This window comes from Hyperolius riggenbachi, chromosome 7 (genome assembly GCF_040937935.1).
Source record: "Hyperolius riggenbachi isolate aHypRig1 chromosome 7, aHypRig1.pri, whole genome shotgun sequence".
Classification (NCBI taxonomy): Eukaryota; Metazoa; Chordata; class Amphibia; order Anura; family Hyperoliidae; genus Hyperolius; species Hyperolius riggenbachi.
Genome location: NC_090652.1, coordinates 281861823 through 281881648, shown reverse-complemented (window position 1 = coordinate 281881648; position 19826 = coordinate 281861823). Strand labels below are relative to the sequence as shown.

Below are 19826 nucleotides of genomic sequence, written 5' to 3'. Positions count from 1 at the left end.
CTTATTTCACTCAATGAAATGCAAATCAGTTGCTATCTTTTATTTAAGGTTATTTTTTCGATTTTCCTTTTGATGTGCTATCTGCCACTATTAAAATAAACCTACCATTGAAATGATACTGTTCTGAGACTTTTCATTTCTTTGTCATTGGACAAACTTACAAAATCAGTGAGGGGTCAAATAATTATTTCCTCCACTGTATGCGGGCACTAATAGCCCGCAAAGCTACATCGCGCACAAGACCCCACAGAGTGCGCGCAGCGCGGCAGCCTATGGTTAGTGCGCGATGCGACGATAATGTCGCACCCACTGCCCTTTAAACGAAAACGGCGCATCGGGTGGCCGCCGCTTTGGTGCCACCCGATGCACCGTTTTCGTCGCAAGGCAGCGGGTGCGACGTTATGGTCGCATCGCGTACTAACCAAAAGCTGCCGCGCTGCGCGCACTGTGTGGGGTCCTATGCGCGCAAGCCACCTAATGCTGTTGTTTGCGCCCACTATCTATTAGGGCTCACTAACCGGTTAGTGAATCAAGCCCAATATGTTTTAACCAACAACTTAGTCATCAGTTTCATTCAAGTTTAATATACCTGCATAAACAAAAAATACATAATAAAAGAAACAAATAACCAAAAAAATCTCCAAACTCTATTTTCCCAACAAAAAGTTGCGTGTGGCTGATGGCCAGGACTGTAAGCAGAATTGAAGTGGCCAGCGAGTGTGTCAGCTTTCAGACCTGATCTGCTCTGAACCAGCTGAATCACTGACATCAGATGTTAGATTAGATCACAGTCAGAAAAGCACAACAGATACCCATTAAGATAAATTTATGTCGCAGGACGGTTCAGCAGCGCGCAGAGATTCCCAGTTTCCCAGGATCTCCTTTCTTAGTAAAATGTCGGCAATCCAATGAATTACAATTAAATTATGTTAGGTCAATGCAATTTAAGTTTAACTAATGGGGTGTGTGTCTGTGAGTAATGTCTGATTAGCTTATTACAGGCAGCACAGGATGTCTTGTGATGCCGACCTTGAGGATGGCGATAACCTTGTGATACGCTGGAGGACACGGCGCACATTGAAGTACATGCCAGAACATTTCTAGAGACATGTCCAAAATGCTTGTTAACTTTCACAAGCTGAGGCCCGGCTGTGTCCAGCAGACCTGAACACAGAGCTCTGTATACAGTTCATACCAAATACATGGGATGCGACAGTGAAATGGGAAAAGGCAGGCGCTGCCATAGGCGACTGTGATAAAATAGCGGCATTACACGGAAATTTGAGGGGCACAGAGACGCCCTATAAAATAGCGGGCAGCGGGGCTACCCACTATGCTAAATACAGCTATAAATAGCATACGCAAAGGCGCCCAAATTTGCATGTAATGCCACTAATCACAGCTTTGTGGCGGAGGGTGGGCGTTTTGAGAAAGGCACCGCCAGAGGGTGGGGGATTCAGGGTTAGGCGTTGGTAGAGGCAGCGCTGTTGCGTCAGTACAAAAACCATCTGACTCCAACTCCTTGGTTTTTGAAACCACCAACTTCGACGCCAAGTCGGAGTCCTGGAGACCCAATATTCTTCAGACTCCTCGACTCGGACTCTTTAGTCTAATTCTTACCAGGGCTGTGGAATTGTACAAAAATCATCTGTCTCTGACTTCTCTGTTTATTGAAACCACCGACTTCAGGTATCCAAAATTGCTCCAACTCTTCCACCCTGACTCCACAGCCCTGAGTAGAAGGAGGGTTCTGTGTTAGGCATCGGTAGAGGGAGGGTGCTGGGCAGAACAGGGCTAGGTTAGGTCATAGTATAATGTCAGATTTAAGTACTATAATATCGGTAATTGTACCAATATTTTACTAGCGGCAATATCTGCCGCCCTTTTTTCCAGGCGCCTTTATTACATGGACACGTGCAGCAGTGATATGTGAATGCTGAGGTGCCACATGCAAAGCTAGGATTTATAATAATAATCCGAACATTTGTATAGCGCTTTTCACCTGTTGGACTCAAGAGCTGCAGCCACTGGGACGCGCTCAAGAGGCCACCCTGCAGTGTTAGGGAGTCCTGCCTTGAACTCCTTACTGAATAGGTACTTGACCTAGCCAGGAACCCTGGTCTCCCATGTCAAAGGCAGAGCCCTTAACCAGTACATTATCCAGCCTGGCCTCACTTTCTGAAATGACACTGGTCCTAATTTGCTAAGTTTCTATAAGACTGGAGATCGCAGAAGATCAAAGCGATGCTCCAAACCAGACCCACTTTTATTAAAAATTGATTTGCTCTCATGTGTTTAGAGTTTGTCATCTTCACCTGGACCATATCAAGGTACCATCATAGTGGCACGGTCTTCTACAGTGTCTTTTGGGAGATTGATGCCAAACACCCTCTTGCTAGCAGTTTGCTATTGGGTGTGTAGCTATTACAGCCACTATCCATTCTTTCTGCTTTTTTTTTATATTGGTGGGTGTGGTTTTCTCATTTCGACAACAGAATGTGGTCATGAGTATGAAGCCACTCACCCTTCCTTTAGAAAAGAATCTTGGAATTTAGGAAGGAGGTATGGCAAAGCTGCCCCTCGCGCTACCACCAGTCCAATGTATAGAAAGGGCAACAACTCAGCAACGGGGGTCGAGTCCAGACAGCCTGATAATGGGTTAGAGCAGGGAGAAGGCTGGGAGTGCATTAAGCATGACCCACAAAATTCCAGGATGCCATCAGGTGAGGATCTCTTGATTTTTCAAGTGGCTTAGAGCTTCAGTCTCTTGGGGCGCGAGGGTGAAATTGTGTAAGCACATAAAAGAAATCAGAAAAGGAAATGCCTATCTCCTCCCAAACAGAAGTCACTCAAATTATAACTTTTTTTTTGTCATTAAAGTCATTCCGAGCTATAGCTTGAGTGACTTCTGTTTTTGATGTGATAACATTGGACTCTTACCTAATGGGAGCCTGGAATTTTAGGGTTCACATGTCTAATGGACTCCCAAGCTTATTCCAGCTCTTCTCCAGACTCAGTGTGTCTGGACTCTGCCAAATTTTTTAAAGAGAATCTGTACCGTCCGATTTGTACAGTAAAAAAACATACCAACCGAGTCACTGTGATCTCCTGGATCCCTCTTTGCCATTTCTGCTGCTCCCCGCCGCGATCCTGGCTTTTAATCGCCAGTTTTAGGCAGAGTTTACAAACAAAAGATATGGCCGCTAACCAGGAAGTGATGTTTGTATGCCTAGATTGTAAGCCTTCGGCAGGACCCTCTCCCCTTGTGTATCTTACTTGACTGTGTGCACTTTACCCAGAATTTGGAACTGGTAATTTTTACCACTACCATTCCGTTTATGATCTTTATATGTACTACTATCTGCATTGTGTTGTGTATCTTATTGCTATTACCTGTATTGTTGTATCTATGATTTGTTACCTGTATTGTTCTGTCACCCCAGTTATCATTGTCTGTAATCCTATTTATTGTACAGTGCTGCGTAATATGTTGGCGCTATATAAATCTAATAAATAATAATAATATATATATACACATACGTAAATATACATACATACACTATATATATATATATATATATATATATATATATATATATATATATATATATATTAATTTACACCCCCACATACACTAATATACACACATATACATACACAGGCACACACTACTATGTGTGTATGTACTGTATGTGTGTGTGTGTGTGTGTGTGTGTATATATATATATATATATATATATATATATATATATATATATATATATATCATGTTAAAGTATACTACAAGTTTTTATTACAGTGAATTATCTGCACTCCAGTTTGGGATTCCCACAGTTTCTCAGCATGTGACAGGCGGCTCCCTTCCCCCCTCAGCCTCACAAACTGCATCAGTCTGGTCTGAAAAGGAGAGCAGAGAGTGAGGAGTAAACAACGCACACAGAGCCTGCAGCGGGCGTGCATAACTTGTATTCATTACAGCAGAGGCAGTGCATTCCTCTCTGAGTCGGCAAAGCTCGACAAAGAAAAGAAGATTCGATATATTACAGAGATAGTGCAACTAGTAAAGGCTGCAGTAATCCAGACCACATTAGAACAGGTATAGGAACTTATAGGATAGAAGAAATAAGGATGAACATTTTGTTACAGAGTCTCTTGCTTGCCTCCTATAAGTTGGACTGGAAGGAGGGTAAGGCCTGATTCACATTAGCGTTCGCTGTCCGGATTCGCCTGATCGGATCCGGACCGTATACTGTACAAACGGAACGTACGTTCCGCATAGCAATGCAAAGTCTATGCGGACGTTCACATGCGTCCGTTTTGTACAGAACGGAGCCGGATCGGATCCGGACCCTTTTCTACATGCGCTATTTTTCGGGGCCGGTCATCCGGCCCACGCACCCGGGTCGGATCCTCACCCGAACATGCGGCCATGCTGTGCAATGATAAACGGATGTTTCTCATCACACTGGCAATAGGACCGGATGCTTCCAGCACCGGTCCTATGCCACTTGGGGGGCCCGGACTACATGCCGGTATCCCCCATGCTTGCGGTGCCTTTCTGGCACTGCAATGTATCTAGTTCTGGCTACTTTATTGTAGCCGGAACTGATACATTCCGGATCCGCAACTTGTGGCCACCGCAGAGACCCGTACGGTCTCTGCGGCCCCCGGACCCGGACACTTGCGGACTCGAACTGCAAGTGTGAACGGGGCCTAAGTGCCAAGCCATACCTCCTCCACCACATTCCAGAATCCTTCTTCCTAATGTCCACTATGCGATTGCGCTACTATACAAAGTATAAAAAGCTGAATCACACATAAGATGCGTCAGGATGATGATTGCGCTTGGGAGAAAATCGTGCTACAATCGGATCACACTAATAGAAACGGTTGCTGAGGTTTCCATTGTTATAACTGTACTCTGCATTTTGCGATCATTTTGTGATCGGGATCGAGTTGCAAAACGCAACACAGGTAGTGGAAAAGGGCCCTCAGGGTGTGGTGGGGACATTAAATTGTGAGCACCTCTCAGTTACACAGCATGTGTATAATATATAAAAAGAGGAATAAATATATATTTTTGAATCGTACTGCTGTTTAGAAGAATAAACAAGAACCTGGAACACTCATATTTATTCTTGGAGTTTTGCACGTTCAGTACTGGTTACAGGACTCCAGACAAGCCACCGCGGCAGGAAACGAGGAATTCTGGAATAACATTACCGCCATAGCAGTAATGTTATATTGTGCAGGGCATGTAAGGGTAATTCATAGGTCCTACGATCGCCAGACCCCAAATGACTCCTCCCTGAGTTGCTACGACTTGGAGAGGGAATAGTATTTAATGCCCCTGGGAATTTGAGCGGCAGGAGGATGAGCTGTCATTCGGCTCACCCTGCGCCCAGCTCATACATATACCCACCCGGAATCCTTCCCTTGCAAATAATGATAAAATCCTGACAATCAGGCCTAATAATGTGCATATATTGCTATCGGTGTCATAGCTGGGAACAGCTGGTATCAAATCTCTGAGTGACATCAGAGGCACACACGGACACTGACAGCAAGAGAAGCTCTGGCCCCCTCCACACTGTATATGGCTAAAAGATTCAAAATCGTTAGCGCTCTACCTAGACTTACGAGCAGTACGTAAAAGAGTTACCTGTAGGTGTCACTGGAGGGAACAGCTTGCATAAAGTATAAGGCCGAGGTACGGGCCCGCCAATGCCACTTCTTAGCTGGGAGGCTATAGAGAACGCAGCCTTCAATTTCTTCCTTCAGGATGTCCATCAGCTGCTTGTGAGACCCCCCATAGAAGGCCTCTATCAGGAGCACGCTCATGTCTACACATCCACAGTGCTCTGTAATGCCTGAAAGGAGGAGAGTAACATTAACATATGAGGGCTGAGGATGGGGAGGACCACATCCTGGGCAGAGAGAAAACTGAAGCATAGGGTTAAAAAAAAAAATAATAATAATAATTTAACTTACTTGGGGCTTCTCACAGCCGTCCTAAGTCACGGCTCACTTTCATTACCACTGACTTACAAGTCAATGGTAACTGCCCTGCGCGGCCCTGGCTGTGCACGTCCTCATTCTCGCTCCCGTAGCCAGGAGCATCCTGCGCAGGTGCAGTGCGAGAAAACCTTGTGGTGCGCCTGCGCAGGATGCTCCTGGTGACGCAGTTCCCGATGATTGACAAACCGAAAGTGAGCCGCGGCAGCAGACCGTTGGATCGTTTTGTTCCGGTGTGGGACAGGGCAGCTGCAGGAGGCTGGGAGAAGACCCAGGTAAGTAAAAAAAAAATTTCGGTTTACAGTTAATAAAATTGATTTTTACAGCACAGTATAAATTTAGAAATCATTCAGTCAGTGTTTGCCCATCGTAAAATCTTTCTTCTCCCTGATTTACATTCTGAAATGTCTCACTGGTGGTGACATCTTTATTCCTGCCAGGTGATCTGTACGTAATGTCCGTTAAAGGATACCCCAACTGAAATGTGACATAATGAGATAGACATGTGTATGTACAGTGCCTAGCACACAAATAACTATGCTGTGTTCCTTTTTTTCTTTCTCTGCCTGAAAGAGTTAAATATCAGGTATGTAAGTGGCTGACTCATTCCTGACTCAGACAGGAAGTGACTACAGTGTGACCCTCACTGATAAGAAATTCCCATTTTTTACCTTTTTCTTGCTCTCAGACGCCATTTTCTGCTAGGAAAGTGTTTTATAGTTGGAATTTCTTATCAGTGAGGGTCACACTGTAGTCACTTCCTGTCTGAGTCAGGACTGAGTCAGCCACTTGCATACCTTATATTTAACTCTTTCAGGCAGAAAAATAAAAAAGGGAACACAGCATAGTTATCTGTGTGCTAGGCACTGTACATACACATGTTTATCTCAGTATGTCACATTTCAGTTGGGGTATCCTTTAAGGTGGCCACTAACTGTCCAATTTCTAGCGAAAAATCGTTAGAGCGATCAGAAATTCCGATCGGATTGGTTGTAAATAACCTCCGTTAATGGATACAATCGATTATGAACGAGTGAAAAAGCCCTAAACGCGATCGCTAAAAAAATCGCCAAGTGTGAATGGTGATTTTTTTTTTTGCGTGCAACACGAAAAATCGCCTGAGCAAAACGCTAGCATTTTGCGTTTCACAAGTGTGAATGGGTCCTTATTTCCCACAATGCAATGAGGTTCACAGACAGCAAACTGTCAGGGCCATGGTCATGACATCACACTGTGGGAGGGGTTTCACCACAATGTCAGATACACAGACCGCCCTGTAGATCTGTTTGAGAAAAGGTAAAATAATTCTCATGGGAAAGGGGGTATCAGCTACTCATTGTGATAAAGTACAATACTGGGTTAAGGTTCCTATGGCAACGCCCATTTTACCAGAAAGCCACCGTCCGCCCTTTTTACCTGTTTTGCATACTTGCACCCACCTCCCCTCCCATCATGTGGTGATGAGTGGAGGTTTTCTTTAACTATAAACACAATATTAATCCCTCATCCCTAAGAGATGACGTAAAGCACAAAATGGACCTTAAATAACTTTTAAAAAAAAAAGGAATATATTTTGTGTGGAAACGACAATGCAGAGTGATAATCTATGGTAATTTATTTATTAACACCAAATATTTAAAATAACCTTCCAAGTTTAAGTAGTGCAAAACTGACATAACGGAAACCACAATTTAGCAATTGCGTTATATAACCATTAATGGCGCTACAATGGATTAGAAGGCAATACAGTATGTATAACAGAAGAAAATGGTGGAGTAGGATTAAAGAAAACCTGTACTGAAAATGAAAAGTCAAAATAAACATACACACTTCATACTTACCTCCCATGAATTCTACTTCTCAATCTATTTCTCCTCTCCCGTGTCCTGTTTGTCAACTGTGATCATAAGAATTCTCCGTCCTCCATTTTGAAAATGGCCATTACCCCATAACAGCTGTCTGGTCAGCACGCTGTTAAACTGTAGCATCACTTACTTGAGCCATAGGGCAATATGGACATTACCTGGCATATCAGCTGTCCTCTCAGCTATAACTGACAGCAACTGATATATAACTGACAGCAACTGATTATTTCAATTCTGACAAAAAGGGATCATTGTCAGAAGAAAATGTGAGCTTCTGAGAGGAACTGATGGCGAGGCAACGACGTAATGTTCATTTGAAGTTACCTCGTGTGTTTATTTAAACTAATTTTACTCAGTTCAGGTTCCCTTTAAGGTGCCCATACATCAGACGATGTATAGGCAGATTGACCAAGAGCCAATCTCTCTCTGAATGAAGAGATATCTGTTGGCTGCCAATACACGCCAGGCTGACTTTACTGGTCAATGTCTGCCACTGGCTCCATGCTCCATCCACATACACATGGTCCACACGATTGCTGGCGTAAAGTGGGCAGGTGTGTGACATCACAGGCGCCTACATATACTCCGGGAACCATGTGGCTCGCGGCTATGTGGTCTGAGGACAAAGTCAGCAGTGGACACCGGCAGGTAAACTATACTGCATGGGGCACATTTTACACTAGTGGGGACAGCATCGGCGGTTCTGTCACTTGTCTCGATATTGCATGCCGTTACCATCGCGCACCCGATCAAGCATGCCGCACCGACATCTTGCAGCAAGTCCGATCCATACATGTGACCAGTTTTGGCCCAAAATATGTTGGTCGATTGGCCGCCGAGTCGCCGACATATGGGCACCTTTAGTGATGTGTTTGTGTGGATTACAACATAAAAAATGAATACTTACCTTCGTAGAGAGAAGCCTCAAGATAATCCAGAGGCCCCCAACCCCCCCGATTCATCTTCAAGCCACTCATTGTTCCCCCGTGCAGTGTCTCTCTGAACATATGTGACGAGTTTGTTGGATATGCTCTTGCTGTCGCGCTCCAATTCGTGTATGAGCAAGTACGGACTGCGGCTGCACAGTAGCACAAAGCCGCTTGTGCACGCCGTTTTCCTCCGTATACAAGCGGCTTTGTGCCACTGAGCACGAACGCACTGTACTCACACAAGTACGGACATGCTTCTACACAACTGCGGGTAAGAAGGTAAGAAGAGGGTCCTGGGCAGCAGTGGAGGGGTTGAGGAGGATCTGGGAAGCCTCTGTTGCATTCGGAGGCTATCCACTACTGAGGAAAGTATCTATTTATGGGCAGCACGGTGGCGTAGTGGTTAGCCGCTTCTGGACCACGGTAATTGAAACCTACGCCGTTTGGGATCTGTTATCCCTGCCAGGGTGAAGAAGACAGTGGAGACCGGGGGACTCGCGCCGGCCGGATCAGGTAATGTATGCGGGGGGCGGCGGCAGCTTCACAGATGGTGAATCAATTTCATGTTTGCAGTAAAGGCAGCCATATGATCCCTCTCTGATCAGATTCGATCAGAGAGGGATCTATCTGTTGGTCGATCTGATGGCAAATCGACCAGTGTATGGCTACCTTAATGGTGTGTACACACTTGAAAGATAAATGAAAGATATCAGACCAATTTTACCCCCTTCCATGTAGTATGAGAGCCATATCTACACAGTCTATTCTATTGAGCTGAATTCCCCATCAGCTAAAAATCTTTGCAAGATGCTGCACACAAAGACGCTGTACACATTCAAAAGATCAGTATCTGCAAAAGATCAGTGCCTTCAAAAGATCCGTTCCTGCAAAATGCATTAATAGTCTATAATATCTGCAGATCCTCATACACACCTTGTTTAACAGACATTCATCTGCAGATCAGATCCACCAGGATGGATCTTCAGATCTGCAGATGATTGTCAGATATGCAGATGAAGTCTGTTAAACAAGGTATGTATGAGGATCTGCAGATATCATAGACTATGAATGCATTTTGCAGGAACAGATCTTTTGCAGACACTGATCTTTTGTGTCTGTACAGCATCTGTGTGTGCAGCATCTTGCAAAGAGTTTTATCTGATAGGGAGTTCAGCTCCATAGAATAGGTATGGCTCTCATACTACATGGAAGGGGGTAACATTGGTCTGATATCTTTCATTTATCTTTCAAGTGCGTACACACCATACAATGGTTGTACATATTTACCAAACCTATGTAGTATAAGAGCCAACAGATTGAAAATACTTTGAAAGCAATGCTTTGATAGGCTCTTTAAAAGAAACCTCAGATGGGGGATTAGCATTAAAAACCTCCCTGGCGGTATGATTACTTCCAGATTTTATTGTCTACAACCGGTGCAATTTCTTCACAAACTTTTAAACCCTAAAAATCATCTTACTAAATAGCTCTGCGTCAGCACTGCACATTACACACCTCCCATGAAATCAACACGGGATTACCACTCTGAGCTGTGGATTTCCGTCCCGAGCCTGACTCGGGGTTACCGCTAAGGAGGTTAAAATATATATACCTGGGGCTTCCTCAAGCCCCCTCCGGCCTGATCGCTCCCACGGCGTCCTCCTCTTCCTCTCCATTTGCCCGCAATTGGCCCCGGAAGGTCCTCCGGTCCGGGGCCCACTGCACTTGCACAGCCCGGCGCTCCCACCACGTTCACGTCACCTGGAGCATGGCAAGTCAGCGCAGAACCCTCCAGACGACGTAAGCGAGAGAGGGGAGCATGCCTGGCCTGACTGTGCATGTGCCAACTAGCCCAGAAACGGATTTTCCAGGGCCAGTTGCGGGCAAATGGAGAGGAAGAAGAGGACGTCGTAGGAGCGATCAGGCCAGAGGGGGCTGGAGGAAGCCCCAGGTATGTATACATTTTTACTTATCCCCCAACTCAGGTACACTTTAAGGGCTGGTGCACACCGAGCGGGTTTTCAGGCATTTTTGCAGGATACACTAGGGTAATGTATTTCAATGGGGTGGGTCACACCAGAGCGGGAGGCGTTTTGCAGAAACGCATACTCCCGGGGTGAGGCATTTTTTGGATTTCGGATGCGTTTCTGCCTCATTGTTAAGTATAGGAAAACGTAAACCGCTCTGAAAAACGGCAGATCAGAGCAGTTTTCCAGGCGTTTCTGTTACAGAAGCTGTTCAGTAAAAGCTTTACTGTAACAATATATGAAATATGCTACAATGAAATCCGCAGCAGCAATCCGCAAAACGCTAGCAAAACGCCTCATAAAAATGTAAAAAAGTGTTTAAAAATCTGCTAGCATTTTGGGGATCTGCTAGAGGGTTTTGGTGTGCACCGGGCCTAACTACATAAAGGTGGTAAGATTGAGCAACCAAGATTGTATGGTGTGAGGTGAGGTTTATGAGTGTAGAAGATACTTATACAGTCGGATCACCCTCTAGTACTTCTCCCTCTGCCCCCCAAAAATAAGAAAGGGGCACAAGTTTGCAGGGTACTATAATAGAGCATTACAATGGGACAGTAGCACAATATTGGTCAGAGCTACCCAGCCTAAATGTAGTCAAACATCTAGCAATAATGGGCAGATTCGACCAAGAGACAGACCTCTCTGATCGAATCTGATTAGAGATAGATCTGTCAGCTGCCCATTCACCGCAGACCAATGCCAGATCATTTTCAGCATGAAACCTCTCTGAAATCGGCCGAGTCTGCTGCTGCCCCTTATTGTATAAATGTATCCCTTTGTATTACTTGTTCTGAGTCGTCCACCATGCGGTGCCCGTCTTCCTAATTCCCCTCTCTTCCATTAGGGCTATACATGCCGCCAGCTTGGCCCATGTGCGACATCATACACATGCCATGTGCTATACACCGGCGGCGTGTATACCACTAATGGACAAACAGGGGATTCAGAAGAAAGATGGGCACCGCATGGTCAGAAACACAGGACAGGTAACGTATAAATGCACAAACGGGGGTTACATTTACAAACTGGGGAACAGTGCCAGGCGTTTCATTACGTTCGTCGCTCGTCCCAATATCGCTCGCTGTTACCACCACACACCCGATCAACCACAACGGACTGACATCTTGCAGCATGTCGCCACACACCCAATCGACCACAATGACCGGAAATCTTGCAGCATGTCCGATCGATACATTGGCCTGAAATTAGTTGCATTATCAATTGGGCATGCACTTGATTTTTTTTTACAATACTAACTAGTGACCTTAGCCCATTTAAAAACAGGCTAGGTCTGTGAACGCTTGCCGCTGCGCGCATGCGCACACCCACCCCTTCTGGCCCCATCCTCCCTCAGTTCTTTTCAGTGTCTCTGCGTCCCTCCCTGCACATGCAGTGCAAAAAAGCACTGACACGCAGACATGGTATGCAGGGACACTTGCTCTTTATTAGGTAGAATTATCAAATCGCATGGTCGATCGGCAAAGTCGAGAGATGTATGGCCACTTTAAAGGATTTCCAAGGCGAGGGGGATTACTCCCCTGGGGCTTCTTGTAGCTCCTAGAAAGTAGTCTCAGTCCCTCACCGCAGCCTCATTCCTCCACGATGTCCCGCTAGCGGCCTGCAAAGATCACAACCCCGGCAGGTCAGCTCTTCTGCACAAATGCTCACGTCAGCTGGCGCATACTGCGTCTGCGCACAACTACTACACAGGAGCAGAACGCGCCAGATGATGTAGATGCGCGAGCACGAATGCCCGTGCAGAAGAGTCGACCCAACTGGCAGGGTAGTGATCTTTACAGGCAGCCAGCAGGACGAGGACTGGGGCTGCGCGAGGGACTGAGACTGCTGCTAGGGGCTGGAAGAAGCCCCAGGGTGGTAAAATCTGTTTAATCACCTCTCGCCTCTAAAGTCCTTTAAAAGTCCCCAGGTGATCTGATTGGTTGCCCCTGGTGATCTGATTGGTTTCCCCTGGTGATCTGATTGGTTTCCCCTGGTGATCTGATTGGTTGCCCCTGGTGATCTGATTGGTTGCCCCTGGTGATCTGATTGGTTTCCCCTGGTGATCTGATTGGTTGCCCCTAGTGATCTGATTGGTTGCTCCTGGTGATCTGATTGGTTGCCCCAGGTGAGCTGATTGGTTGCCCCTGGCAACTGCCTCATATCGGTACACTAGCCTTGCTCTATATACATCTGTTGCTAGGGAAACGTAACCAGCGGCTTGCTGCTCTCCGGCATACACGGCACAAAGCCTCCCCTGTCCACACGCTTCCCCCATGCAGTGGCCTGGCTGAGACTTGTAGTGCACATACAGCGCCGCGCGCTTCCTACCCTAGGTGACGTACCACGTGACCGAGAAAGAAAAATACCGGGAGAGGATCAAGCTTACCGCGCATGCGCTCCACGTCGTCATGGGCCCCGCCTACACCCGCACGTGGCGAGCTACGTCATCCCCGGGCAGACCTGGGCGTTCCAGCTGAGGGAAGGGGAGGGCCTGAGCGGCAGCAGGGTGACGTCAGGAGGCGAGAGCAGCTGTAGGGAAAGGTTATGTGGGGGCAGAGAGAGAGAGGGCAGCTCCAGGAATGGCGCTGGGGAAGGTCAGGGCGGCAGCAGCAGTGACTGCAGAGCACAGATTAGCACAGTGCTGTGTGTGTGGCACAACCCCAGGTATAGCATAGACCTGGGGAAGTGTGTGACGTAACAGCATTGTGAAACTAGTGATGGAACTAATATTACTAATACTAATATTTTTGTATAGAGCTTTTCTCCTGTTGGACTAAAAGTGCGTGAGAGCTGCATCCACTAAGGACCCTTTTCCACTGGCTGCGATCCGCTTTAAAAAGAGGATCGCCAACGTTTTGCTGATCGTTAAGCGCACTGTAGTTTATATTTAAATCGCCATGCCCATTTTCCACTACCGCAATTCATTTTTTATAAAATTGCTGTCTCTGGCCGCCACAATCATGCTCCATTCCCGACGGCTAAATGACGCAATCGCAGTGAGTGGGAAAAGTAGCCTGCGTGATTGCAAATGCTGCACAATTGTGCTCGCTAGTGGAAAATGGCCCTAATGCCCCATTCACACTAGGAATTGCAAAACGCTGGAAAAAAAATCCTTAGGCCCGGTTCACATTAGCGGTCGCCGTCCGGAATCGCCGTGCCGGAGCCGGACCGCATGCGGAACGGACGCACGGCATAGCAATGAAAGCCTATGCGTCCGCTCACATGCGTCCGTTTCGTCCGGATCCGGACTCCGGCATAAGATCCAACATGCGCTATTTTTTGGTCCGGCAGACGTATCCGGAGCGGAGCCGGACTGTTGCATCCGGCCAATACAAACCAATGAGAACCGGAGAGCGCACAACACACTGGCTATAAAAACCGGACGTTCTACCCCACTTCCTATGCTTTTTCTAGTGGCCATTTTGGATGGGGACCACATGGGCCCAGCGTTCACAGAGTGGAGCAGCAGGGATTTCATGCTGGAGCTCTTTGGCAGCAACATGTCTGATGATATGTCTGATAACGAGGAGGTGAGGCCTTCTCCCCACATAGTAGTAGGTGAACAACAGGAAGGAGAGAATTCCCAGGTACGAGTAAAAAATGACTGGATCCATGGTCCCAACTGCAGTCTCTGTATCCACGGATGGTCTCCACACGTCCACCTGTCTCCTACAATGACCCCAGAGCTTCTGCTGACCTCCCAGACCCCAGGTATTTACAGGTTGTTTTCTCTTTAAGAAACCGGATCCGGACCGCAACCGTGTTCATACTGCCCGGAAAACGGATGCAAACGGACCGGATCCGGTCCTGATCCGGATAGGAACCGTACGGATTAGGTCCGGATCCGGTGCGGTCCGGACATCCGTTCCGGTTTTTACAAAACCGCAAGTGTGAACGGGGCCTTAGCATCCTGCAAAGCGATTTTACCATGATTTTTCACTGTATGGAAAAGTGATAGCATTTGGGGATTTTCTAGGCCTCATTTACACTGGACTGTTTTACTAGTAATTCCAGCAGCTTTTTAATACGCTGGCAATCGTTTTGAAACGCACTAAGGGCTAGTTCACACTTCAAACGCAAATCTGGCACGATTTTGCCATGATTTGTTTTCTGATTCCCATTCAACAGAACAAGAATTGCATTGCAATCACCCTCAAAGAGCTGCATGCAGCACATTTGCAATTTATGCAGATTCTATAGTGAGAATGATCCAGTAGGGATACATTAGCAACAGCGCTTTGCTGATCACCGGTGACCAAATCGCTAAAAAATGCTGTAGGCACCACGTTTGTAATTTCAGTAAAATGGTGGCAATCACTACAGTGAGAACACTGCCATACACTTTACTTTGCAGCAATTCTCCTCAAAACGCTACCGATCACAAGTATTTGAAAGCGCTGCTAAAATTGCTAGTAAACCACTCGAGCATTTTTGGGAGCGTTTCAATGCTTGACGCTGATCTACTGTTCTTTAGCAAGGCTTTTCAACCTTTTCACTAATTGTACCACTTTTATCGCCTGAAAATGTTCAAGTACCACCAGTGTGCCTGCGCATTAGATCGGACCCGATTGGGCTCTGCTGTTTCCACCAGATCGGAGAGCCGCTACTGCGCATCCATGCAAGTTGACAAGGAGCTTTTCAGTGGTCCCAGCACTGGATCCCTTTCTACTGAGGAGGAAATGGGAAGCCTCTTTAGGATCCAGAGGTGCAATATAGGTAGCCTCCCACCGCCGCGAGAGAGCTGGGTAGTGACTCACCACAAAGTTTGGCGCCTCCTAGCTTGCTACTCACTGTGCTGCACTAGGGAATAGGTCAGACCTCAGATCAGTGGTAAACCGGTTGCAGTGAGAAGACAGCCAGGCAAATGGTGCACAGTTAGGGCACCTATACGTCAAATACAGGAAGTAGCCAGTGATATCTGGTCTCTTTGCCACTAATATGAAGTATGCCACAGGGCAGCATGGCGAGGGGAAGGAGGGGTAGGGAGTAGAACTTTGTGGAGACAGGACCAGGACAAGCCTCAGGTGAGCAATTAAGTGGCTGGCAAATCCAGCGCGTAACAACCTGGCCAACAGTAAAGTACCACTGGTGGTACGCGTACCACAGGTTGAAAAGCCCTGCTTTAGGGAACCCAGTAGGAAACATGATAGGGAACAGTTCTCCAATCACAGCTCCCTCTACAGCAGTCAATTCACAAAACTTCTCATAAATGACTTATTTTAGTCCTGATTAATAAAAATAATCTTTCAGCACATTTACAAGCAAAACAATCACTCAAAGTAAGTTGTTCCTGATTAACTTCATTTCAATATGACTTTTCTTACCTTAATTATTATTTTTTTGCTCTTTGGGATCAAAAATAAAAAGATTTGTGAATCATACCAAAGCGTTGTGATTGGCAAAAAGTGTGGTAGTTCCTAAAACCCATTGGAAACCAAAGAGTTTGAGAGGGTGTTGTCCACACAATCATGCTGAATGTCTTTATGAGGGTTCCCTAAAGTAGACTAGCACCCAGTACTTTGCTGATTGCTGAAGATCGGCAAAGCTATGTGACAAATGTATCCCTGTGTCATCACTCTCACTGCAGCGCTTACGACTTGCATAAATCACAAATGCAATGCATGTGGTACTTTGGTGGCAGTAGCAATGTGATTCTCATTTTCTTGTACGGGAATTGGAAAGCAAAATCACTGAAATTGCACATCCCAAAATTCCTATACGAAGGCCTAGGCTCAATAGACCACCCTGCAGTGTTAAGGAGTCTTGCCTAAGGACTCCTTACTCTTAATAGGTACTGGTTTCAACCAGGATTCAAACCCTGGTCTCCTACGTCAGTACCCTTAGGCCCCTTTCACACTAGGCCACTGTGCTTTGCGTTGCCCTATCTGCATGCAGAGTTACACAACAGCAATGAAAGTCTATGGGGTCTAGTACACTAACCATGTCGCATTGCGCCGGAAGTGTCCGATTCACCACCGACCCCCCCAGCAAAGAACTTTGAACTTGTTAGATTGTGGAGAGTTTCTGCTTTCATTTATTTTACGGGATTTCAGAATAGCCTCCCTGAGCTGCTGCTTGGATGTAAACTGCCTCCCACTGTCATAGATCTTTTGCTTGAGGTTGCTCCAAAGGTTCTCAATAGGATTGAGGTCAGGGTAGGATGGGGGCCACACCATGAGTTCCTCTCCTTTTATGCAGGGCCGGATTTGGATATTTTACCACCGAAGGCCCACTGTCACTCTTGGAGGGAGTACAGCACAGGATGCGGGGAGCACAGGACCAGTGATCCACTGTTAACCCCTGTGGAAGTATGACCACCATGAACTGGGTTTGTGACCGCTGCCATTTACATGTTTGGCACCATTTACATGTTTGGCAGTTTAACTGCCTCAGTGTGCCAGCCTTCTGCCTGCCCCTTGCTTCCTGGTGCCCTAGGCTATGGCCTTTTGTGGCCTTGCCTCAAATCCGGCCATGCTTTTATGCCAATAGCAGCCATTGACGCAAAGGTAATCCTTGCAGTATTAGATGGTACATTGTCATACATGATGATTTTGTCACAGAAAATATGGTTCTTCTTTTTGTACCATGAAACCATCCACCACTCCATCCATCTGGACCATGAAGAGTTGCATGGCACTTATCAGTAAACAAGAATAAAAATCTTCGTATAGGGGCATTCATGCAGGGTTTCCTGAGCTGCCATTGGGCTGCTCTCTCTCCCTGGCCGCGCCTCCTGATGCTCCCCCGCCATGAGAGACACGCAGACTATAGGTCGTGAAAGTGGGCTATCGTGGCCCACGGGAGCGGCGGTTATTGCGGCTGCCTGATCCGGACCAGGTAGCCTACTTTTTCTTGTCATTTTTTTGAGCCCACCCAGGGCTCTCTTTAAAGAAAACCTGAGATGGGGAAAAAATTATACATACCCGGGGTATTCTTCAGCTCCCTCGCCATCTACCGCTGCCTCCCGGATCTTTCGCAACCAGCCCTGGTAATTCCTCTGGTGCGTACTGTGCGTGTTCATCATGGCCATCATGGCACATTATGCTCCCGGCCACAAGAGTGGGCGCGGCCAAACTGCGCCGACTGAGCGACTTACCAGGACTAAGGCGACGGAGGACAGCGAGGGAATGATCGTACTGGAGGAAGCCCCAGGTATGTATATGTTTTTTCACCAGCTCCATCTCCGGTACACTTTAAGTTTTCCTTTAACGCTCTAGAATGGATGTAGTTTGTGTATTTTCTTACAATGCCACACCAGAGGCTTTTAACAAAAAATAAAAATGCTCAGTTCAGCACTACTTTTAACAATCAATACAACCCTAACACCTTGGAGAGTGATGGTGATTCAGCTTAATCAGGTGTGAGAACAACCAGACCATGGACCTTCTCGGGCCTTCTATAAATTTATTTATTCCACCCCAAAAACCGTTAAGTTCCGGCCATCTAATAGGATCACTTCTTTACTGTTTTAAAATGCACTTCTCTCTTTTGTTTTGAGGTGTGAAAATAAAGAACACGTCTGGGCTGTGGCGGGGCGGACTACCTCCCCGCGAACGCGTAGAATCATCCGGTAACCTGACTCCAGAAGCTTTTAGCGTTGCAGGATGGCGTGTCGTTCAGCATTAGCATCACCTGTGTCACAAGCGTCAAGCCTCGCAGCCATGAAAACCTGTTATGGGCATTTTAGGCTTAACTAGAGGTGAGAAGAGGCTTTGTGGTTTAATGCTTATGGGCTGTGAGAAGCCAGACAAACAGCAGTGACCTTAAATGTGTTGTGGCATTGACGTGATCTATGGGAGTGTGGGGGAGAGAGAGCAAAGAATTCTCAGCTGATGGATGACTACAAATTAGACTCATCTCCCTGGCAAGACTAACATAACTGTGTGCAATAGGTCATTATGTACAGAGATGGATCCCATGTAAAAAAAACAAAAAAGAACATTTAGAACTGTATCTGCATTTAAAGCAAATCTGAAGTGAAAAAAAATCCTTATAATATAATGAATTGTTTGTGTAGTATGGATAATAAATAGAACATTATTAGCAAAGAAAAGCCTAATGTTTTTATTTTCAGTTACCATACATACTCACATATAAGCTGATCAGTGTATAAGCCGAGGTACTGTTACGCTTGGTGGTATATCCTCCACAGTCAGCACGTAGTGTATATCCTGACGTGAAGGAGGTACACACGCTAGCACAAGGAACCAGGATATCCCCAGTTTAGTGGAGGAGAGGACTGACTCCAACAGGAGATGTGGCGCACAGAGCAGGCGTAGATCCGAACAGCCACAAACAATCCTTTCACTATAGCGGCTCAGTGCACGGTAGCGCTGAGCGCATAAACCAGAACTCAGAAGATCAGGACAGGTAACAGAATGAACGCTTGCTTAACTAGTCACTGCTTAAGTGACAGCAAGCGTCCATAACAAGACAGACTGGAATGAGGCAGCCAATGCAATTGCAGCGGTGGCGTGCCTCACAAGGACAGGACAGAATAGTCGGGAAATAGAATCAAGAAGGCAGACGTAATACACACAAATATACAATAGGTATGATTTCCTAGCGTACTACGATTACAGCTATCAATGAACTACAAACGACTAACTGACATATTTATATATCGGCGATAAACCGATATATGACATAAGCAAGGAACACTAACTAAACTGGAGCAGGACTAGGAAGGATTCGCTACTTCTACGCAGAAGCCAGCGCAATCCACGCAAGGCAACAGGAACAGGACTGACTAGCTAAGCACAGGTGATCACGATACGCGCAACCTACCAAAACGTGCTGAAGCTGACTGACTGAACACAGGATATAAACAGTTCGTGTACGTATATATCAGCGACACTGATGTATTAACGTAACACGAATACAAGGAAAATAACAAACACGCTAGTATGCGTATATATTGGCGATGAACCGATATATGATGCAAGACTAGCAAGTAACAATTACTGAATAAACAGAACAGGACTTAGGAC

The 19826-nt window shown here is 46.3% G+C and overlaps 1 protein-coding gene and 1 long non-coding RNA gene across 5 annotated transcripts in view; one reads left to right on the top strand and one right to left on the bottom strand.

Annotated features, from left to right (window-relative positions):
* The window catches only part of GTDC1 (glycosyltransferase like domain containing 1), a 345909-nt gene extending 332595 nt beyond the window's left edge, over nucleotides 1-13314 (bottom strand). The window contains exons 1-2 of one of the 4 annotated variants that reach the window (XM_068245867.1): nucleotides 13223-13314; nucleotides 5663-5870 (exon numbers count right to left, since the gene is read on the bottom strand). In XM_068245867.1, the coding sequence (XP_068101968.1) occupies nucleotides 5663-5870; nucleotides 13223-13229 (215 nt within the window). In that variant the 5' untranslated portion in view covers nucleotides 13230-13314. The other 3 variants (XM_068245869.1, XM_068245868.1, XM_068245866.1) reach the window with 3 other exon arrangements.
* A 22-nt stretch (nucleotides 13315-13336) lies between these two features.
* The window catches only part of LOC137525079 (uncharacterized), a 100429-nt gene continuing 93939 nt past the window's right edge, over nucleotides 13337-19826 (top strand). Inside the window, exons 1-2 of the long non-coding RNA XR_011022857.1 lie at nucleotides 13337-13500; nucleotides 18335-18535. This is a non-coding gene — a long non-coding RNA (uncharacterized lncRNA). The remainder of the gene's footprint in view (nucleotides 13501-18334; nucleotides 18536-19826) is intronic.